The following is a 23,982-nucleotide window of genomic DNA, read 5'->3' as shown; positions in this document are numbered from 1 at the left end:
GGTGGGCGGGCGACCTGGTGCTCGGAGGGAGGGAAGAAAGCCTGATGCTGGGTGGGAGGGAGGGAGGGAGGGAGGGATGCCTGGTGCTTAATGCTGGGTGGGAGGGAGGGAGGGAGGGGTGCTTGGTGCTGGGTGGGATGCCTGGTGCTGGGTGGGAGGAAGGTAGGGGTGCCTGTTGCTTGATGCTGGGTGGGTGGGAAGCCTGGTGCTGGGTGGGAGGGAGGGGTGGCTGGTGCTTGATGCTGGGTGGGTGCTTGATGCTGGGTGGGAGGGAGGGATGCCTGCCTGCCTGGTGCTTGATGCTGGGTGGGAGGGAGGGAGGGATGCTTGGTGCCTGGTGCTGGGTGGGATGCCTGGTGCTGGGTGGGAGGTGTGCCTGGTGCTTGATGCAGGGTGGGAGGGAGGGAGGGGTGCTTGATGCCTGGTGCTGGGTGGGAGGGGGAGAGGAGGGTGGCTGGACATGGGTGGATGGAGGGGAGGGCAGGGAGGAGAAAAACTGCACATGGATGGAGAAAATAGGCAAAAGCTGGATCCACATTATACCTTCTCCAGTCAATTCCACAGAGGAGGACCCAGCTTTTACTTATGGATGGAGGGCAAGAAATGAAGAAGAAAGGAGGAAAGTAAAGAAATAAATGGAAAGAAAGCCCTGGAAACGGAGTTAAGAGAACAGATAGAGAGAAGCATAATCAGAGACTCGGACCAATATGGATAGAAAAACAAAATCACCAGACAACAAAAGTAGAAAAAATCATTTTATTTTCATTTTAGTGTTTGGAATATGTCCAATTTGAGAATTTACATCTGCTGTCTTATTTTGCACTGGGTATACTGGAGCTGTAACAGCTTACAGAAATGATTTATAATGAAAACAAATCATGTTATTTTTTTCTCCTACACTAGTATAATAGTTTCAATGATGTCTGTTATATGTGCCATGGCTGGTGTAAAGGGTGTGGCTATCATAGGGGTGGAGTCACATGTGGTGACCCCGCCCATAATGAGTACCGGCACCTGCGATAATTAGATTTTGAGTTGCTGTTTGGGCACTCGGTCTCTGAAAGGTTCGCCATCACTGGCCTAGTGGTTAGTGCAGTGGACTTTGATCCTGGGGAACTGAGTTCGACTCCCACTGCAGCTCCTTGTGACTCTGGGCAAGTCACTTAACCCTCCATTGCCCCTGGTACAAAATAAGTACCTGAATATATGTAAACCGCTTTGAATGTAGTTGCAAAAACCTCAGAAAGGCAGTATATCAAGTCCCACTTCCCTTTCCCACTTTTCGGGGGGAGGGGGCTTCTCTAGCTCTTTCCTATCATTAATGTAGTTCCTTTTCTTTCTCCCACCTCATAATTTTGACATTGTACACCGCTCATAGTACACTCAAGATTAAGTAAAACTTGAACAGAGTGCCTTCTGCAAATTATTCATATGTATTCCTGTGAATCCTTATACAAATATCAGCACTTCCGACAGTCATTTCAGTAAGAAAACTTTCAACAGAAGCAGCAGCATTCTGGTTTTGCCTGTGTGAGTGCCAAATTTTACAGAACCTGGATGTCCAGAATTAGCTATTTTAAGATTATTGCAACTTAATGTATGTTGTCTGTAGTGAGGCCTGCAGGTAGTCCAGAATACTGCCTTTCGCTTGATTGTCTCTTTGAATAAATTCAAGCCTCTGTCTTCCTATTTTTTGGAATTACATCAAAGGCTCAGATTTATTTTCAGTTAGGAATTACAGTTTTTAGGATGCTGCAGGGTGAGGCTCCCTTTTATTTAACTGCAGCGATGAATGTATTCTTAGAGGTTAAATCAGGTCAGTTTCAATGTCAATATTTAATGTCCTTTTCTGCAGTCAGGAAGGTCAGATATACTAAATTTTTGTCACTCACCATCAGGCTCCAACCTTCTGGAACTCATTGCTGTTTGAGCTATGGATTAGTACCGTTTTTATTATTTTGTGGGGGATTGCTTAAGACATTTTTGTTTAGGAAATATGTAGTAGAATCTTTTGAGTTGCTGTGCTAGTTATATTATGTTGTTGAGTGTGGTAGGTTTAATAAAATTGTATTTCTGAACATTGTGTTCACTCTTTTACTTTGCAACCCGCAGTGAACTGTATTGGTACTTGCCGACTATAAGTTCTGTATACAATAAATAAATACAATTTACGAACTGCCTTTATGAAGGGATTCAACCAAAGTTGGTGCACAACAGGCATAGCACAGGTATACTTGGATATAAGCAAATTACATCATAGTAATAACAATATGATACAGTAATATACAAATTAAAACAGTACTGTAGATGATGCACCTAAATAGGCAACACAGTAAAACATTCAAACCAATCTGATACAGTGTCAACACAATACATTGAAATGTCTTAATAGGAATTTGCCGACATAAAGACAGGACATACAAACAGATAAGTATACACCGGAATCAATAAATGTGAGTGGCTAGACTGAGGGTAAATTATATGTGCAGGTGAATAATGTATGTGGATTAAATAATGTATGTGAATTGGTCTCAGATTACAAGGTGTGTGGCAACAAATTAATGAAAATAAATACATTTTTTGGGAACTTTTGAGGGGGGATATATAAACCAGAAAAGAATATGCCCCTTCAAATCACTGATGCAAACTCAAGATTCAAAATGAGAAGTTTAGCTGACACATCTGCTTCAGAAAAGGTGTGAAAGCTAACATTTATGCTTGCCTTAAAGTATAATGTGTGCCCATTTTTAGACTCGCAGACAACCAACAGACTCAAATGTTTAAAAATGGTCTTCTAACCCTGTCCAAACAGATTATCATCAACTATTTTTTGTGAAGTCTCTGAAATTTCTTTTCACCATGGCATGATGAGTTTCCAACTAACTTTTATGGTAAAAATGTTGTTTGAGAGCGTTTTTAACCCACTGTTCGTCATTTTGGAATCTTATTGTAAGAATGCTCAGATCTCCCTCCTAACGAAGAACACAAAACAAGGGAGCCCTTGTCGAAGATTTTGTTCACCTGTGCGACAATGTGGATTGTGCTATGTTGGATGATGGCTATGTCTGGAATCGCCTGTTGAAATCTGAAGGTCGACATCTTGCCTCACAGTTATGGAGATAAGTTCATTGTGCACAAGGGTGTTTTTTTCAATTTAAAAGTTTTTTCTGAGTTCAATGTAGAAATTTTTGGGGTTGTTGAATGTCTACTGAAATAAAGACTATATTGTTTAGTGATCTTCTGTTTTTTTGGGAACATCATTTTTTTTTCTCCATTTAAGTTGTTTTCTGCTGTTTCTTTTTTTCAAGTTTTCAGTAAAGAAACCAGTGATAGAAGCCACTTTTTGGGTGGTTACATTGTGGGAGCCCCCTATAGCAGTTGAGGTTTTATTTATTTAAGAAATTTTCTAATACACAGTTGGTCTTTGTTTATAGGCATTCTTTAGCAAAATATATTTTTTGGGATTTTTCTTGCATTTGACATTTTGCAATCTAACTGAAGACCAAATTCAGTCATGCAAATTTACTTTGCAAGATAGTTTACATGTGAGGAAAGAAAATAGAAGAAGTTAGCTTTTGCAAATTTGAAACCTCCAAATGAAAAGAGCAAAGGCCTACACAAAACTACTTAGGTAATATATTTATCAGCTTTTAATTTAAGAATACATTAAAACAACTGCTATACAAAACCGTCATACACAACATAATCCAAATATAACTTAATTAAAACCCATGTTCTGGCATCATGCTTGCATCAGGGGGGTATATACATCAGCATTAATAGTTGAGAAATACTTTATTCACATGTAGTTTGAAATGGAAGCCAGGGTTCAAATCCTACTGATGCTCCTTATGACCTTATGTAAGGTCACTTAATCCTCCATTGCCTAATTTAAACCTTCTGAAGATAGGGAAATGCCTACTATATGTGAATGTAATGTGACCTAAATCTGAAATCAACAGTTGTAGTCTTGTGTGTGTGGGGGGGGGGGGAAACCTTTGGATACTGAATTGGGTCCCTTCCTCCCATTGCTCATTGCTAATATGACCACCATGCTCCTTGCCTCACTCACCCCCCCAACCAAAAAAAAAAAAATAAGCAGGAAAAATATGACTATGGTACTACTGCTTCAAACATCTGGCAATATCAAAATTATTTCACATGCCCTTTATATACTGGCATCAATTTCTTGACAGTGTTTTATTTTGTAGCATATACACCAATGATAATACGCTTACCTCATGATACCCTGGTTCTTGCTACAATTCACACATGCATTCCGTTGGCATCTGAAACATTCAGCAGTAAACTGCAGCCATGCATCCAGATGTTTGCAAGAACACTTGCTGGCCAGCTCAATTTCATGGATAGCTTTTGAGAGGAATTGTAAGAGACTCTGAAATATATTTTCTTCTGCCATTTCTCTGAAATATGAAAATACATATATGAAAATTACAATAGAACTCTGAATTCAGACACAGCACAAAAGAATCTACCAATTTTAAGTTTGAGTCACATATGCAGAATCATAAATTATTCTGTAAAAATAAAATTACTGCACAGAAAAGTAATATTCCTTGATGGAATTATTTCTACCAGAAGAAAACATTGTTAATCATTTTGGTCAAGTGGGACAAAAAACTGACATGTCTGAAAAAAGGAATTTACTCCTGTACATTATCATATTTTCATTTACAGAATTTGTGGTGAAATTATTTTACTTGCTCATTTCCTTTCCTTGAGTCCTGCTAGAACAGCCCAGACCAATAGTCAGTCTAGCCCTAAGAGATCTAAGCTCTTTAAGTGGGGGGAGGAGTCCAGAATTAAACTTTTTTTTTTCCTTAGAGCTGAAAGTGAGTCAGAGTTTCATTCTGGACTTTTTTTGCTTCTTTAAAGAACCTGCAACTCTTAGGGCTAGACCAGTGGCTCTCAACTGTTTTTCATTTGGGATATAGAGATGGACAATGCTTGCATGTGTAACACAATGCATACATGACCCCAGTGCAATTTTTCTAGCAAAAAAAGGTGCCGGTACTCAAATGCCAGGCCACCCTTCAGGGGTGGGGTGATCACTGAGGGACTCACCCCACAATAGCCAGGCCCCCTGCAACCAGTCACAGAATCTATGACAAGGCAGAATTGGTGTGTTGAGCCTGAGCTCGTTCATTAAAACTTGTGGTCCATGGGTCAAGTTTAGCAGACACTGGAAAAGGTGCCGGTTCTCACTTAAGTGCAAGGGTCTGGGACCAAAGAAATACATGCAGTTAACCAAAGCGTGCATAACCGTTGTGACCAAAAGAAGCTTGACATCTGATAAACATATGTACAGTACTGTTTATACGTACAGTATACAGTATTATATGACTTCCATAGAGAAATGTGCTAATTCTGATCTGAATGGGGATTGTGGGGTTACGTTGGGCATGGAAGAAGTTTGCCATGGGATTCCTGAGGGAGTGTAGTCAAAATATCTGGTGACTCCAAAATGAGGCTTGGAATCAACTGAAAGAGGCAATTGAAGTGCCAGAATGAGGCTTGGAATTCCCAGAGATAGGGTTACCATATGGCTCCAGAAAAAGGAGGACACATTGATCCAGTCCGGTTTTGCATGCATATATATATATATATATATATATATATATATATATATATTATATATATATATATATATATATATATATATATATGCAATCCACTTAAGTGCAAGGGTCTGGGACCAAAGAAATACATGCAGTTAACCACAGCGTGCATAACCGTTGTGACCAAAAGAAGCTTGACATCTGATAAACATATGTACAGTACTGTTTATTATACGTACAGTATACAGTCTCCATTAACCGACGTTATACAGTCTCAGTTAACTGACAGGCTTACTTGAAGTAAATCAGTCATAGTCCTCTGTACACTCTTGTGTCTGTGAGTTCCATAGACTACGCCTGCCAGACGGTAAAAACTGTCATAGCACTGACATCCAGTGACCTCCAGTTAGCACGCACGGTGTTGAAACTCTCCAGCGCTTCTTGCAAAAGTGACAGGAGGAGGTTGTAGAATTTCGTCAGCATGTGCCTCGCTGCTCATTTCATCATCTGTTTTATCATCAGCCGTTGCCTGCATGTAGGTGCATATCTCGACATCAGTGCTGTCATCATCTGTTTGTAGATCGTAATCAACAGCTACATAGTGATGAAACGCCTCTTCAGTAATACCAGCTGGGAGGTCAATAACCTGTTCATCTGACACGTTTGCAACAGCTGCATCTGTTTCATCCCTCTCCACATCCATAACAAAGCTTGCCCACTTGTAGCAGTTCACAATGGTTGCCTGTGTAATATGATTCCAGGCTTCTTTCTACATATGTAGGGAATCCAACAGTGATAGATTACGAGCTAGTTCAACAGCATGTTTATCCTTGCCAGTCTGGTCATCCATAACACTCATCAGACGACACAGCACAAGAGCCCGATAATGTTGTTTAAAATTGGCTATTATGTCCTGATCCATAGGTTGGATCAGAGAGGTAGTGTTTGGTGGCAGGAAGGCCACCTTGACGTTAGACAGCCTGACATCATCTCTGTGTGCAGCACAATTACCACAAAGCAACAAAATCTGAAGCTTTTGTGCCCCCATTCTAGTGTCTAACTTCTTTAGCCACTGCTTCCAAATTTCCCCAGTCATCCATGAATTTGCGTTAGCCTCTTATGACACAGGAAGTCGCTTAACATTCTTGAAGCAATGGGGCTGTTTGCTCTTTCCAATGACAAGTGGTTCCAACTTCTCACTCCCATCCATATTGCAGCAAAGAGGATCGTCAGTCGGTCCTTCGACATTTTACTTCCTGTAGTTTCAGCTTGTTTGAATGCAAGTGTTCCATCAGTGAGTCTTCTATATTCCCTGCCCCCCCCCCAGCCACCCTGCATTTGTTGTCTGTCTCCTGCCCCACCTCCAGCCACCCAGTGATTATCCTATCTCCTCTGATCTCCCTGTAGCCACCCTGCTATTGTCCTCTGTCCCCTGCCCCCCCCCCTCCAGGCACCCAGCGATTGTGCTGTCTCCCCTGCCCCCCGTCCAGCCAGCCAGTGATTTTCCTGTGTCCCCTGCCCCCCTGCAGCCACCCTGCGATTTTGGTGTGTCTCCTGGCCCCCCCACCCGTGCAGCCAGCCAGCGATTATATTGTGTCCCTGCCCCCCCTGCAGCCTCCCTGCGAATGTCTTCTCACCCTGCCCCTTTTGCCACGCCCCCCAGCATCCGTCATCGTTCCCTTCCCCCCCCCCGATGTCTCTGTTGCCAGTGCACCCCCTTCCACCCCCACCCATGTCATCACTGCCGGCGTTCCCCCCTCTCCGAAGGCCCCCCACCCCACTGACCTGCCGAAACAGAAACAGAAGATTTTAGCGTGATATCAATGCCCCTGCAGTACGAACCCATAGAGTAACGTCTGCCCCGTCCTCGACGTCATCGCGTTTTGACGCGAGGGCGGAGCAGAGCTACAGTGCAGTAGAACGTTGGAGGTGAGAATGTGCTCCGCCCTCAACGTCATAACGTTTGACACGAGGGCGGGGCCCAGAGTGTGAGTTTCGTGGCTTCACAGCTTCGAACTTACGAACCTGGCTTCAGTGATGTCAGTCAAAATAGAACGTTGAGGGTGAGTTTTATATATATAGATATATTTTATACACTTTTTTGCATATTTAAAAAACAAAAAAAGTATTTAAGGGTTTTTTTATGTCTATGATTACTTTTTGCACTTTGTGCACCTGAAAAGTGAGAGTGTTCCCACAGGAGTGTATGAGACATTTTCCACATTTTTTGAGAAGTCACATATTTTGGTCTTCACTGGTGGACATTGTGTACTTTACTTTGTAACCAGCGCCAGGCTGACGTTTTTGGGACTCTTGTATGTAATAAGCAGGTGGCTTCCTAGATTCTGGGGATTCTTGTCCAAATCCTCCCCAAAGAGCAGCTTACCTCTGAATGGCAAACGTGCCAAACGAGATTTAGACGCTGTATCTGCCGACCAGTGACGAAGCCACAACCAGCGGCGAGCCGTTACAGATAAAGCAACCTCCTTAGCCGAGGCTTGAAGGAGATCATAAAGCAAATCCACCAGGTAAGCGAGGCCCGCCTCAAGTGAAGGCAAAACCTCAACGAGCTCCCCCGAGGAGGCCGCTTTCTGCACCCAGGACAGACACACTCTGGCCGCATAGGAACTGCAGACAGAAGCCTGCATACACAATGCCACCATCTTGAAAGACATCTTCAGAGAAGACTCCAATTTCCTATCCTGAGGATCTTTAAGAGCTGTGCCACTTTCCACCGGCAATGTAGTCTTCTTAGTGAGTGCAGTGATTAAGGAATCCACTGTAGGCAGCTGGAAAGCCTCCCGTTCTGCATCAGGGAGCAGATAAAGGCGCGCCATAACCCTGGCCATGCACAATCCTGCCTCCAGCGTGTCCCACTGAGCCGCAGTGAGCACCTTCATTGCCTCATGAATGTGAAAAGTCCTGGGAGGCTGCTTAGTCCATGACATAATAGATGGGGTAACTGAAGAAGGAAGACCGCTGTCTGGAACAGAGATGTTCAAGACTTCCACAGCCCGCACTATCAAAGCTGGCAGCTCTTCCTGGCGGAATAAACGCGCCGCCATGGGTTCATCTCCCCCGTCAGAGGCCAGTTTGCCTTCCTCAAGAGAATCTGAGTGGGCTATTCAGGAAACTCCTGACACTTGGCCATCATCTACCTCCAAACACACAGATAGAATCCAAGCCCCGCGCTTTGAACCATGGACGTTTGGCTACTAAGGGAGGGGATGCGGCCACTTGCTCTGGAAGTGACACTTAAGTAAAAACACCTTGTGCATTTAAAGCACAAACTCCGGTGAAAACTGCATGACATCTGAATCCTTGGCTCCCTCCTGAGAGGCAGCAGACGCTGCTGCAGTCAAAGTCCCCATCGCCAAAGTCTCCCCCCTCTGTACCACGCGGGGAGAAATTCAAAATGGTGTCAGAACCCAAAACCGGATCAGCTGCGCTGGACATGGAGCGTGACCCCCCCCCCCCCCCCAAGACTGATGCTGCTCTGCTGTCCCCCTCATCTGGAGCTACTGACAACATAGCATCCGCCGCCTGGTGGGAACTCATAGCGCCGAGAGGGGAGGCCGCCGATTGCAATGCTAGCAGCGCCCGAGAAATGGCACCAAAATCGTCTGCTGCGAGGCGGGACGAAGCAGGCCTGAAAAACAATGGTGCCGCCGACTCCGCGCTCTGAGCTGAGCAGTCCCGCGACTCCACAACTTGCTCCCCAGACCGGGAGCTGCGAGGGCAGGCCGAGTACGTTCCCGACGCTGCTCTCCGGCTCCCACACCGGGAGCACCGTTTGTCTGCCTCTGAGGGAGCTGCCATCTGCTCCCAGTTGAAGTACCAAAGTATTCACCCCCCCCACACACACACTAATAACCAGGCACTTTTTCCCACCACTGCCCCAGCCAGAACGAAGCCCTAACTGTGAGTGCAAAGCCTTTTTTTTTTAAACTCATGTAAGCTGCCAATGGGGGTTCTGCAGGGGGGTGGGGGGGAGAGACCTGGCCCCACCAGGTTCACCCAGCTCACCACCGCAGTGAGCCCTCAACCCCCTAAGGGACCCTCAACTTGGCCTGAGGGAATGGGTGAGGAGCCCCAAATCCAGAGCTGCAGAGTTATGACCATCCACCTGCTAGACAGAGAGAATACTGGGGTTTAGGTGGCTGCGCATGACCACATATAGTGAACCTCGGAAGTTCTCTCTATCTCCACCTGCTGGCAGAGGGACATAACCCACCAGTTTCTGGATTGATCTGTGGGACGCTATGGAAAGGCCCCTTTTTTTTGGGGGGGGGGGGGGGGGGGCTGAAAACGGACGTGCAGCGAAATGAAATTTGGTGTGTCCATTTTGGGCCCGAGACCTTACTGCCACCCATTCACTTAGCAGTAAGGTCTCACACGTTAAAGTGCGTAATCGTCAGCACGTGTACAATGCCGGTTAGCACTGGTGCCATAAAATAAAATATATTTTCCAGCGTGAGTAGTGGGCACGTAAAAAATGAAATTACTGCCCGGGCCACACAGTAGCCAGGCGGTAGATCCGAATTGGCACGTGTAGGCACCTATGCAGCTTAGTCAAAGGGCACCTTAAACCATTAGCTCTTAAGTCATAGCTCTACTCCCCTGTGTAAGAGTGGAAAAACTGACTTGAATATAAGCCTTAGCTATATCACATTAAGTTAAATGTAACACATATTTACCAGGTATCATCACAACGGTGGTAAGTTCCTGATTTAGTAAGAAATAAATGCATTACAAATTTTATGCAATTGAGAGGGTTTTTTACTAAAGCTTAGCTCGAGTTATCTGCAGCAAGGCCCATAGGAATAAAATGGGCCCTGCTGCAGATAAGTCAAGCTAAGCTTTCGTAAAAGACCGCCTTAAATATGTAGTCTGCTCTGTGCTCTAAACAAAAGAATAAACAGCAAAGGTGACAAAAAGTCCCAACTCAAGAGTGTAGTACAAAATTATAGGAATCAAGGTCTCATTGAAGGTATGAATGACTCAACAAGAGCCGTGTTTTGGCCGCAAGTAGCATTAAATGTAGCATTTTAAAAATAAATTCCTTGATGTAACACTGAAGAACAGCGCTGTATCAAAGTCGAAGGTCCGTCAAGCCCAGTGCCTTGTCTCCAACAGTGGCAAGATCTCAGAACAGTAAAATAGATTTTATGCTACTTATCCTTGAAATAAGCAGTGGACCCTTGAACGGTCTATGTCCCAGAAATGCAAACGAGACAATGATCAAGTATTTTATATCACATTCATTGCTAGTTGTATACCATCAATTTAAGAGAAAAAGATTTTTACCCCAATACCTCAAAAATTAAACAAATACATAGTAACATAGTAGATGACGGCAGAAAAAGACCTGCACGGTCCATCCAGTCTGCCCAACAAGATAAACTCATATGTGCTACTTTTTGTATATACCTTACCTTGATTTGTACCTGTCCTTTTCAGGGCACAGTCCATATAAGTCTGCCCAGCACTATCCCCGCCTCCCAACCACCAGCCCCGCCTCCCACTACCGGTTCTGGCACAGACCGTATAAGTCTGCCCAGCACCATCCCCACCTCCCAACCACCAGTCCCGCCTCCCACCACCGGCTCTGGCACAGACCGTATAAGTCTGCCCAGCACCATCCCCGCCTCCCGCCACCGGCTGTGCCACCCAATCTCGGCTAAGCTCCTTAGGATCCATTCCTTCTGAACAGGATTCCTTTATGTTTATCCCACGCATGTTTGAATTCCGTTACCGCTTTCATTTCCACCACCTACCGCGGGAGGGCATTTAAGTACAAAATATCTCATTAAACCTATTCAATAATTAAGAAAACACTTTGCCCTACAAACTCTCATAATACATTAATAATTATGTTAAAACATTTTTGTTTAATATTCCTTTGAAGGATGCTCAGTTCACACATCAGTCAAATAAATGAATATACGACTGGCTGAGTCAAGAACTATCATTGCACCACGTATGTTCTTTAAACGTGCAGACCTACCACCCCATCAGCACTTAATGATGGTACTCATTATAACCCAGTGTCATCCATAACCATCACAATAAATAAAATAACATGCAATTTTGCACAGAAAATGCTAAGTCTGTTCAAGATGCTATAAATGCATTAAATGCGCTCACCAAAACAAAAATTGACATAAATCCATCGTTTATATAAGTTTTGTACAAAGATCACACCTTATCTTAAAGCTGTTCAATTCTGTTCAATTGTGTTCCAGAAATCAAAATGATAGTCATGTGATGTCACTGCCATTAACCGAGCTGGTGCAAGAAAATATATGTTTCTCAGTCCAGATCCACCACCCAAAGTATAAAATAATCTATGAAAACACAATGTACGTTTCCTCTACTCATTGCCAAGTTTCAAGTATCTTCTTAAGAAAGCAGCAACTACAAATAAAGACAAAGTATGACTTATATTGACCCCCCCCCCTCACCACCACCACAAAAAGAAAAAAAAAACACATTCCAACTCACCATGCATACTACATGCATTTATAGCATCTTGAACACACTTAGGACCCTGTTTACTAAGGTGCGCTTGCGTTTTTAGCATGCGTTAAAAGTTAGTTTGGCTTAGTAAACAGGGCCCTTAGCATTTCCTGTGCAAAGTTGCATGTTATTACATTTATTGTGATGTTATGGATGATACTAGGTTATGTAGGTATCATTGTTAAGTACAGATGGGAGTGGTAAGTCTGCACGTTTAAAGAACATAAATGGTGCGATGATGGTTCTTGACCCAGACAATTGTATGGAAAAATTAAGACTAACCTGATAATTTTCTTTCCTTTAGTCACAGCAGATGAATCCAGGAACTGATGGGTTGTATCCGCCTACTAGCAGGTGGAGATCGAGAACACTGAAACAAGGCAGTGACCCTGGACATCCAGCTCCTTGCATCTTTAGTATACGAAACTTCCAAAGCAGAACGTAGAACAAACACAACACAACATGAACTTTCCTCACAGTGAACAACCACTCCCTGAACTGGAACAATATAAACGAAGGAGGGAATTACTCAACCTCCTGCTTGAAAACAGCAATTATAAAGATTGACTGCATTTATTTAGAACATCTGCAAAATCTTCAAAACCTGTGCCAGACTCCTCAGTGGAGGAGTGGCCTAGTGGTTAGAGTGGTGGACTTTGGTCCTGGGAAACTGGGTTCGATTCCCACTGCAGGCACAGGCAGCTCCTTGTGACTCTGGGCAAGTCACTTAACCCTCCATTGCTCCAGGTACAAATAAGTATCTGTATATAATATGTAAGCCGCATTGAGACTGCCATGAGTGGGAAAGCGCGGGGTACAAATGTAATAAAAATAAAAATAAAAATAAATAAAGCATCCGTATCAAACAAAGACAGACAGGGAGGGATCCTAGATTCATCTGCTGTGACTAAAGGAAAGAAAATTATCAAGTTAGTCTTAATTTTTCCTTCCTTGTCATCAACAGCAGATGAATCCAGGAACTGATGGGATGTACCAAAGCACTCCCTAACTTGGGTGGGAACATGCAGCCCCGCGAGAAAGAACCTGTGCCCCAAAATGAGCATCCTGTTGCGCTGCAACATCCAGCCAATAATGCAGAACAAAGGAAAGCTGAGAAGCCCAGGTAGCCACACAAAAGATCTCTTGAAGAGAAAAGACACCCGTTTTTAGCCCAAGAAGAAGACATCGCCCGCGTGGAATGCGCCTTAAATGCTTCTGGTGGAGATCTACTGGCCAGCAGGTAAACAGAAAAGATAACTTCCTTAATCCAGCGAGCTATGGTGGATTTAGACGCCAGACAACCGTGCCTTGGTCCCGCCAACAGAATGAAAAGGTGATCAGAAGACCTGAAATCATTCGACATCTGCAAGTACTGAAAAAGAGCCCTGCGGACATCCAAAAGACGCAACTGTCCAAAGGAATCCGGAACGTCTTCCTTACGAAAAGAAGGTAGAAAAATGGGCTGATATGACAGGCTGAAACAACCTTTGGCAAGAAAGAAAGCACAGTACGGACTGTAACACCGGACTCAGAAAACTGCAGAAAAATGATCCCGACAGGAAAGAGCCTGAAGCTCCGACACTCTTCGTGCGGAAGCCATAGCCACCAAAAAAATTGTTTTAAGAGTTAAATCCTTCTCCGAAGCGCGCTTGAGAGGCTCAAAAGGGGGTTTCTGGAGCGCTTTCAGCACAACCCCCAGGTTCCAAGACAGACACGGCAACCGCAAAAGACGGCGAAGATGTAAATCCCCTCTCAGAAACCGGGCAATATCCGGATGAGCAGCCAGAGAAAAACCAGCCATGTAAACAAGCCAACGCCGCCACCTGAACCCGAAGGGAATTGTAAACGAGACCCTTCTGTAAGCCGTCCTGAAGAAAATCTAACAACTGTGAGACCGAAGAAAGCATCGGCGAAACAGACCTCATAGCACACCACGCCTCAAAGGTGCGCCAAGCACGCGCATAGGCCACAGAAGTAGACCGCTTGCAAGCCTGCAAAAGGGAAGCAATAACCTTGTTAGAACATCCCTTTTTTCTCAAGTTAGCCCTCTCAATAGCCAGGCCGTAAGACCAAAGTGGAAGGAATCTTCCATAGCCACCAGACCCTGATGCAAGAGGCCCGGCCGAAGAGGCAAACGAAACGGAGCTGCCACCAACATTCGCCTCAGATCCGCATACCACAGACGCCATAGCCAATCTGGAGCCACCAGAATCACCCTCCCACGGTGGAGACAAATGCGAAGAAGAAGCCGGCCTATTAAGGGCCGAGGAAACGCATAAAGGAGATCTGAAGGCCACGGTTGCAAGAGAGCATCCAGCCCTGCTGACCAAGGATCCCTCCTTCTGCTGAAAAATCAATCGACCTTGGCGTTTGAAGCTGACGTCATGAGATCTAACCGTGGAGTGCCCCGTTTGGCACAAATCTGAAAAAACACTTCCTCTGCTAGCTCCCACTCCGCCGGGCCGACCTGATGCCTGCTGAGGAAATCGGCCTGCACGTTGTCTTGACCGGCAATGAGCTGCCGACAACAACAACAGGTGGCGCTTGGCCCAGTCGAGAATCTGGGCCACCTCCGTCGCTAAAGCTCTGCACTGCGTGCCCCCCTGACGGTTGATGAAAGCCACCGTCGTCTTGTTGTCTGAAAGAACTCGCACAGACTGACCCTCCAGAATCCTGCAGAAGGCAAGAAGAGCTAGAAAGACTGCTCTCAGTTCCAAACGATTGATGGACCACATCACTTCTGAGGGCGACTACAGACCCTGAGCAAAGTGGCCGAGACAATGAGCCCCCCAACCCGCTAAACTGGCATCCGTAATCACTAACCGCCACAGCGGGTGTGCCAGCGGCATCCCCTGGCACAACGTCGTTGGACAGCCACCAAGCCACGCTGCGCCTGGCCACAGGGAGCCACGGCAGTCTGCGCTGATACTCTAGAGAGATCGGGGACCACCGAGAAAACAGGGAACGCTGTAGGGGACGTATATGCGCCCTTGCCCAGGGAACCACTTCCAGGGTGGCCATCATCAATCCCAGAAGTTGAACATAATCCCAAGCCCGAGGTCACAACATTCACAAGAGAAGCCAAATCTGACTCTGAAGCTTGAGCCACCTGCTGTCGGGAAGACCAACCCCAGCACAGTGTCAAAACGCACCCCCAAATACTTGAGAGACTGCGAGGGGGTCAGGTGACTTTTGGAGAAATTGACCACCCAGCCCAGAGACTGGAGAAGAGAAATAACTCTGGCTGCCGCAAGTCGGCTCTCTGTCTCCGAATCCGCCCGGATGAGCCAATCGTCGAGATAAGGATGCACTCTGACACCTTCCCTTCGAAGGAAAGCAGCCACCACAACCATGACCTTGGAAAAAGTGCGAGGAGCTGTGGCGAGCCCAAATGGCAAGGCATGAAACTTGAAGTGCTGGCCTAATACAGCAAACCGGAGAAACCACTGATGCGGAGGCCAAATCGGGATATGCAGATACACCTCTTTGCGGTCGAGCGAAGTGAGGAACTCTCCTAGCTGCATCACTGCAATGACTGAACGCAAGGTTTCCATGTGAAAATGACGCATCCTGAGGGCCTCGTTGACTCTGCACAAGTCGAGAATGGGTCTGAAGGACCCGCCCTTGCGAAGCACCACAAAATAAATCGACTAGCAACCGCAAAAGCGTTCATCGGGGGGAACAGGAACCACCACCCTGAGATCCAACAGAGACTGTAACGTGTCTCTGACTGCTGCCCGCTTGACAGCCGTACCGCAGCGGGACTCCACAAAAGCGTCTCCTACCGGAGTCGCAAACTCCAACTGGTACCCGGCTCTGATCAAATCAAGAACCCACTGATATGACGTAACTTTGGCCCACTCCTCTAGAAAAAGGGACAAACAGCCTCCTACAAATGGAACCAAGGAGTGGACCGGCGGCCCATCATTGCGCCGCAGTTCCCTGGACTCCTTGCCACTGACCGGCCGCACCAGAGCATTTGTCAAAACGAAAGGAAGATCTGTGTTGGAAACGGGAGCGCTGAGGGAAACCCAAAGACTGCCCAGGACGGTATCTCTGAGCCACTCGGAAGCAAGGCCTAGAAGAGGAAGAGGAGGAGGAGAAGGGAACGGTCCTGGAAGGCTGCCTCGGCCTGTCAGAAGACGCTGGAATTTAGAATCCCCAAGGTCTTTAACAGTCTTCTTCAAATAAAAGTGTACCCCGAAAAGGCAACCTCACCAGACGTTGCTTCGAGGCCATGTCAGCCGCCCAATGACGGAGCCAAAGGAGCCGCCGAGACAACACCACCAAAGACATCTGCTTAGCCGATGCTCTAACCAAATCATAAAGAGCATCAGCCAAGAAAGCCAAAGCCAAGTCCATTCGAGGCGCCACCTCAGAGAGAGGAACAGAACCCTCCGAAGACTGCTGAAGCCAAGATAACGAAACTCGAGCGGCATAAGAACTACAAATAGCAGCCCGCAGAGGCAAGGCCGAAACCTCAAAAGAGCGTTTCAAGGAGGACTCCAAACGCCTGTCCTGCATGTCTTTCAAGGCAACTCCTCCCTCCACAGGAAGAGTAGTCTTATTAGTAACAGCTGTTACTAGCGAATCCACCTTAGGCAACCCAAAAAGAGTCAAATGAGCCTCTGGAACCGGGTAAATGTGGGACATCGCCCTAGCTACCTTCAAAGTGCCATCAGGCTCAGACCACTGCGCCGAAATAAGCTCTTGAATGGAGTCATGGACCAGGAAAGCCCGAGATGGCTTCCTAGTACTAACCATCTTGGGATTAACAAAAGCAGCAATACCCCCCTCAGGGTCCTCAATGCTGAGAGCCTGCAAGGCATCAGAAATAAGAGACGGCAGTTCATCCCGGTGAAAAATCCAAACCGCCTTAGGGTCATCCAACTCCTGCGGCAAAACAGAGGCCTCCTCCAGATCCTCACTCCTCGAGGGCCTAGCAGACCCCTCAGACTCCCCAAAAAAGGAATGGGGAGGAGAACGAGGCGGGAGAGAAGAGCCATCAGAGAAGGCAGACACCTGCCTGCGCTTAGAATCCACAGAAATCACAGGGGCCAAAGACATCAGGAGGCTAGCAGAACCCGGAGCCTCCGCAGCAGAATCCCCAGGCTGAAAATAAATTTCAGAGGACTCAGGCAGAGCTCTCTTTAAAAGAAACGCCCTGTGCAGCAATAAAACAAATTCAGGGGAAAATAACTCACCCTCTCCGTCCCCGAACCAGAGGCAGGAGAAGCTCGAGCCTCTCTTGGCAGCTCGGCAGACACCGGGCCCCCCCCTGCACTCACTAATGTCTGCCGCTGAAATTCGCACCTCAGCCGGCTAATCCAAAATGGCAGCCACAGCAAAATCGGAAGGGCGGGAATCAATGCGAACCGATGAAACGGCTACAGCGCCTTGCCCCGAAGCGTCCAGGCAGTTTGCGCTGCACTCTCCCACTGCGTTTCTGCGTTTCCCGCAGCGGAAGCAGAGTTTAACGGCCTCAGCTGCCATCACCCCCGAAATCAAAATGGCGCCGCCGTGCCAAAAAAGAAACGCACCCTGCTCTGAAGAGAAGCAGCTAGAACCCTCCCAGGAGGAGCTAAACAGCCCAGTTCACACTGACACACACCCAGTCACAGCGATCTCAGGAGAAATTGCAGCATCTGCCAAGTCAGAAGAGAGCCTCAAGCAAATACCTGCTCAATCTTCTTTAGACTGTCTTTATTTCTTTATTTATTTATTTTAACTGTGAGGAAAGTAGTCAGACAGCAAGCAGAACAGAAGCTGAGAAGGTAGGAGAAAGGGAGTAAGGCAGGGACCTGGAAACCAAGTATGCCCTCAAAGTGGGCACCACCAGCCTCACACCTCCTGCTCAACTGGTAAAAACCCAGGAGCCTCTCCAAGCAGAAACCCAGGAGCTGACAAGAATCCGTCCACACCTGCTGGGAGATAGAGATTTACTGAAGATGCAAGGAGCTGGACGTCCAGTGTAACTGCCTTGTTTCAGTGTTCTCTATCTCCACCTGCTGGTAGGCGGATACAACCCATCAGCTCCTGGATTCATCTGCTGTTGATGACAAGGAAATTTATTTATCTGTGTGAACTGAGCACCCTTCAAAAAAATATTAAACAAAAAATGTTTTAACATAATTATTAACGTATAATGAGAGCTTGTAGGGTAAAGTGTTTTCATTATTATTGGGAAGACTGGACAGACCATTCAGGTCTTTTATCTGCTGTCATTTACTATGTTACAGGAGCACATTACTGTACTTATTGCCTGGCAGAGAGACCAGCTAAGCAGAAAGACTGCATCCTCTTTCAGAGACATGAAAATACATACTGTAACTAAATCTCAAATTCCAGGAGGAAGTGACGTCACGCAGAGCGATGAGAGCTTGAAAAACGAGCTCCGTCAGGGCAAACTAATACAAGTGCTTTAAACCCTCTCCTGCTGCGGTTTCGAGAGGGGAAAAAGGAGTAGAAGAGTTGGGAAGGATGCCCCCGAAGAAGGGGTTAGAGAAATTCAAATTCTCTGTGACCCCCCAGAAAGAAAGTGGCGGCAGCCATGTAGGTAGGGTCGGAGAGGTGCTCAGCCAAAATGGCGGCGCCGGCGGCTACACGACGCATGGAGCAGTCTGGCAAGGCGGGAGGGGAGAAGTGCTCCGTGGACAATGAGGAGCTCCCAGGGAAGCTGTTCCGCGAGCCGACAGAAGAGCAGGGGCAAGGACGTCGCGTAGGCAGATCGGCGGCGTCCTTAGTGGTGAGGTCAGAGCGGTGCTCAGCCAAAATGGCGGTGCCGGCAGCCGCACGCTGCGTGGAGCAGTCTGGCAAGGCTGGAGGGCAGAAATGCTCGGTGGATAATGAGGAGACCCCAGGGATGCTGAGCGGTGAGAAGGCAGAGGATCAGGGGCAAGGTCGCTTTGTAGGCAGATCGGAGGCTCCTTTAATGGTGAGATGAGAGCTAAGTGATTCAGGAGGCGATCTGGAGGAGGATATGACAGAAGGAGCTGGAAGGCAAGTGGAGCTGGAAGGCAAGTGGAGCAGCCCAAAAATCAGGGTGATCAGAGGGGCCCAGGGCACCTAGAGGCTCAGTTGGTGGTGCGGGCTGAAGGAGATTCCTTGGAGAAGGATGCAGCCGGGTGTGTAGATCTGGTGCCATTGGGAGTCAGTGCCCAGAAGGCACTGGTCAGCTGAAGGCGAGAGACTATGGGATGGGGGAGCCGGTGCATAGAGCGGTACAAGCATGGTTCCAGGATCTGAGGGAGGATTTTGCTGGAGTTCGGAAAGATATTCATATGGCGATGAGAGACATCCATGCTGAGTTGAGAGATTTAGGGTCTCGGGTTGGTTAGGTGGAGGAGGAGGTAGAGACCCTTAAGACTGAAGTGGGTTTGGTGCGCCAAGCGCTTACAACTGAACAGGAATATCTCCAAAGTGTCAAGGAGCAGTTGGAAGACCTGGAAAACAGGTCCCGAAGAAATAATTTATGTTTTAAGGGAATTCCGGAGTCTGATCTCTTTGTCAATTGTTCGGCAGTGATAGAGGAGCTGTATGAGTACATTTTATATCCAGATGGGAGGTGTGGGCGGTCTGATTTTCAAATACAACGAGCATATAGGGCGCCAGGACCACAGCAGGACTTTGCTCAGAGGGATATTGTGGTTTGTTTTGCTGATTTCCCTATAAAAGATATGATTTTGGCCAAGGCGAGACAACAAGGAGAAATCAAATGTAAGAACTGCAAAATTGGGGGTATCAAGACTTGGCCTGGAGCACTTTGCAGAAACGCAGATCCTTTAGGGAAGTTACTGTTTTTATGAGAGCTAAAGGGAAACGGTACAGGTGGCTGTTTTCCTTTGCTATGTGGCTTACAGTGGAGGGTAAATCCCGCAAGATCAAGTCCCCAGAAGAGGCATGGTCAGCTTTGAGTGCCTTGGGATGCAAAGGAATTCCGAATCTGATGGAGACGGCTGAGCGGGTCAAAGATTCTGTCCCGGTCGCGAGATGGCAGAAGCAGGGTGCGAGAGGGAAGACAACTGTGAAGTCCATTTCTTGAAAGGCGGAGGAGCGGAGATGAACAGCATACGAATGGCATCCTGCAAAAGAGGACTGAGGTGGTATAAAGGGAATGGTTGTTGGGGTTCTGGGGAGGGACTTGAAGGGGGGGGTCAGAAGAGAAGGGATAGTTTAAAGAGTGAAGATAGAGGAGGGGAGGAGAGGGGGACAGAGGACAGTTAGGGATTGGGTTAATAATAAGGGATGTTTTTAGGCCATGGGCTGTGAGTCATTTCCTTGAGGAAGGCGGATCTGTGAGTACGCGGGTCCGGCACTAATGGGGGGGGAAGGGGGGTTGGGAAGGGAAGGAAATATCTTTGGTGGTAGGTACATGGAATGTGAATGGATTAAACAACCATGGGAAGCGTAGTAGAGTGTTTAAAAAATTGGAGAGATTGAAATTGGAGGTTACATTTCTGCAAGAAACTCATCTGCGACCTCGGGATACCCATATGTTACGCCGTAGACAGTATCAAGAAGTAGTGACACATCAGGGGGCAGAGGCGAAGAGGGTGGGGGCAATAGCTATCCTAATTAGGCAAAACTGTGGGTTTGTTACTAAACAGGTGTTTAGGGATAAGGAAGGGAGGTGTGTGGCCCTTAGAGGTTGGTTAGAGGGTAAGGAACTTACGTTGATTAATATCTATGCTCCAAATGGGAATCAGGGGGAATTTTTTTCAAAAGCTAAAGGAGGAGCTGTTGGGCTTTGTGGGGGGGATTTCAATTTGGGCCTGGACGCTAGGATGGATCACTCAAAAGGGGGAAGTTATCATAGTGGACAAAGGAGAAAAGCCTTGTTGCAACTTATGAAAGGGCTAGAGGTGTTGAATTGCTGGAGATTGTTACATGGCACCCAGTGAGACTATACTTTTTACTCTCATGCAGCGCAGTCCTATTCAAGATTAGATGGGATATGGATCCATCGTAATGCATGGCATATGGTGGAGAAGGCAGAACTAGAAACAGTGTCTCAGACCATGCGCCAACCTGGGTTAAACTACAGGGTATGGGATTGAAGGGTCATAGGGGGGGTTGGAGAATGACTGAGACACTATTGGGGGATGAGGGTATTAGGGAGGATGTTAGACAGCCTATTCAGGAGTTTAAGCGGTTTAATGATAAAGCGAGGTTACTAACCTGTAGTGAGTGGGTATTCTCCGAGGACAGCAGGCTGATTGTTCTCACGATTGGGTGACGCCCACGGCAGCCCCAGGAATCGGAAGATCTTCCTAGCAACAAAAGTTTGCTAGCTCTCGTGCGCACCTGCATGCATCGCGCATGCGTGACCGTCTTCCCGCCCGCAGCGCGAGCGTGCTCCTCAGTCCAATAGAAAGCAAAAGACATGGGAAGACACAACTCCAAAGGGGAGGCGGGCGGGTTTGTGAGAACAATCAGCCTGCTGTCCTCAGAGAATACCCGCTACAGGTTAGTAACCTCGCTTTCTCCGAGGACAAGCAGGCTGCTTGTTCTCACGATTGGGGTATCCCTAGCCCCCAGGCTCACTCAAAACAACAAAGATTGGTCAATTGGGCCTCGCAACGGCGAGGACATAACTGAGATTGGCCTAAACAGAAACAACTAACTGAAAGTGCAGCCTGGAACAGAATAAAAATAGGTCTAGGGGGGTTGTGTTGAATTCTAAACCCCAAACAGATTCTGCAGCACCGACTGCCCAAACCGACTGTCGCGTCGGGTATCCTGCTGGAGGCAGTAATGAGATGTGAATGTGTGGACAGATGACCACGTTGCAGCCTTGCAAATATCTTCAATAGTGGCTGACTTCAAGTGGGCCACTGACGCTGCCATGGCTCGAACACTATGAGCCGTGACATGGCCCTCAAGAGTCAGCCCAGCTTGGGCATAAGTGAAGGAAATGCAATCTGTTAGCCAATATGAGATGGTGCATTTTCCGACAGCCACTCCCCTTCTATTACGGTCAAAAGAAAAACATTTGGGCGGACTGTCTGAAGGGGCTTGTCCGCTCCAGACAGAAGGTCAATGCTCGCTTGCAGTCTAATGTGTGCAACTGACGCTCAGCAGGGCGCGTATGAAGCGGGGAAAGAATGTTGGCAAGACAATTGACTGGTTAAGATGGACACCACCTTTGACAAGAACTTAGGGTGAGTGCAGAGGACTACTCTGTTATGGTGAAATTTGGTATAAGGGGCATGAGCTACCAAGGCTTGAAGCTCACAGACTCTACGAGCTGAAGTGACTGCCACCAAGAAAATGACCTTCCAGGTCAAGTACTTCAGATGGCAAGAATCCAGTGGCTCAAAAGGAGGTTTCATCAGCTGGGTGATAATGACATTGAGCTCCCATGACACTGGTGGAGGTTTGACAGGGGGCTTTGACAAAAGCAAAGGGGGCTTTGACAAAAGCAAACCTCTCATGAAGCGAACAACTAAAGGCTGTCCCGAGATAGGCTTACCCTCTACACGATAATGGAAAGCACTAATTGCGCTAAGATGAACTCTTACCGAGTTGGTCTTGAGACCAGACTCGGACAAGTGTAGAAGGTATTCAAGCAGGGTCTGTGTAGGACAAGAACGAGGATCTAGGGCCTGACTGTCACACCAGACGGCAAATCTCTTCCATTTGAAAGCATAACACCTTTTCGTGGAATCTTTCCAGGAAGCAAGCAAGACTCAGGAGACACCCTCAGAAAGACCCAAGGAGGCAAAGTCTACGTTCTCAACATCGAGGCCGTGAGAGCCAGAGACTGGAGGCTGGGATGCAGAAGCGCCCCCTCGTTCTGAGTGATGAGAGTTGGAAAACACTCCAATCTCCACGGTTCTTTGGAGGACAACTCCAGAAGAAGAGGGAACCAGATCCGACGCGGCCAGAAGGGAGCGATCAGAATCATGGTTCCACGATCCTGCTTGAGTTTCAGCAAAGTCTTCCCTACCAAGGGTATGGGAGGATATGCAATAAGGAGGCCCTTCCCCGAATGAAGGAGAAAGGCATCTGATGCTAGCCTGCCGTGGGCCTGAAGTCTGGAACAGAACTGAGGGACTTTGTGGTTGACCTGAGTGACAAAAAGATTTACCAAGGGGTTGCCCCACGCTTGGAAGATCTTGCGGACAACTCTCGAGTTGAGGGACCACTCGTGCAGTTGCATTATCCTGCTCAACCTGTCGGCCAGACTGTTGTTTACGCCTGCCAGATACGTGGCTGTTACACTCTGTTACATTCCTCCAGAGGTACAGCCTGCTTGCGCAGGGTATGGGCATTCGAGGATGCGGCGGCCATTTTGGATGTGGGACAGGCCGGCCATCTTGGTGATGGGCGTCTCAGGTTGTGGCAGCCATCTTGAAGTTGGGCAGCTTCAGGAAAGAAGCCCATATTTGGGCGTAGAGCATCTCCTCTGATGAGGGCAGCCATCTTGGAACAGCTGCACATGTTTGAGCCTAATTCCTACACTATTTAAAGCTCTGCCACCAGTCCTTCCATGCTTCGGCTTCTAGTGCTTAGAGGTCATGGTCTACGTCTGTGTTCTACAGCCGGCTATCTTTGTTCCTGCGATTCCTGTGTACCAGACCCTGGATTGCTGCCTGACTACGCGCTGTGTTGCTGCCTGCCTATACCTCAAACTGTTTCTCTGACTATTCGTTGCGCTGTTGATTCCTGTACTCCTGGACAGTGTCTGATCTCCCTGCCTGTCGGGTCAGTGGCTGTGCAACCCCGCCGGTTCCGGAAGTCCTGGTGGCCGCCTGCACCTGGGGGCTCAACTCCCTGGGAACGGCGGTTGCTTCCCAGGTGAAGCTAGGGGTTGTCTGGCTGCCTGACCGAGTGCGGTGTCACTCCATCTTCGCCATGCTCAGTCGAGGCACAAGGGCTCACA

At 47.4% G+C, this 23,982-nt stretch overlaps 1 protein-coding gene across 2 annotated transcripts in view; it reads right to left on the bottom strand.

The window, feature by feature from the left end:
* Positions 1 to 23,982, bottom strand: part of ATXN10 (ataxin 10) — a 699,884-nt gene that overhangs the window by 621,085 nt on the left and 54,817 nt on the right. For both annotated transcript variants that reach the window (XM_030213944.1, XM_030213945.1), the window contains exon 2: positions 4,239 to 4,424. In XM_030213944.1, the coding sequence (XP_030069804.1) occupies positions 4,239 to 4,424 (186 nt within the window). The remainder of the gene's footprint in view (positions 1 to 4,238; positions 4,425 to 23,982) is intronic.

This window comes from Microcaecilia unicolor, chromosome 9, assembly GCF_901765095.1.
Source record: "Microcaecilia unicolor chromosome 9, aMicUni1.1, whole genome shotgun sequence".
Taxonomy (NCBI): Eukaryota; Metazoa; Chordata; class Amphibia; order Gymnophiona; family Siphonopidae; genus Microcaecilia; species Microcaecilia unicolor.
This window is presented reverse-complemented; position numbering and strand designations above follow the sequence as displayed.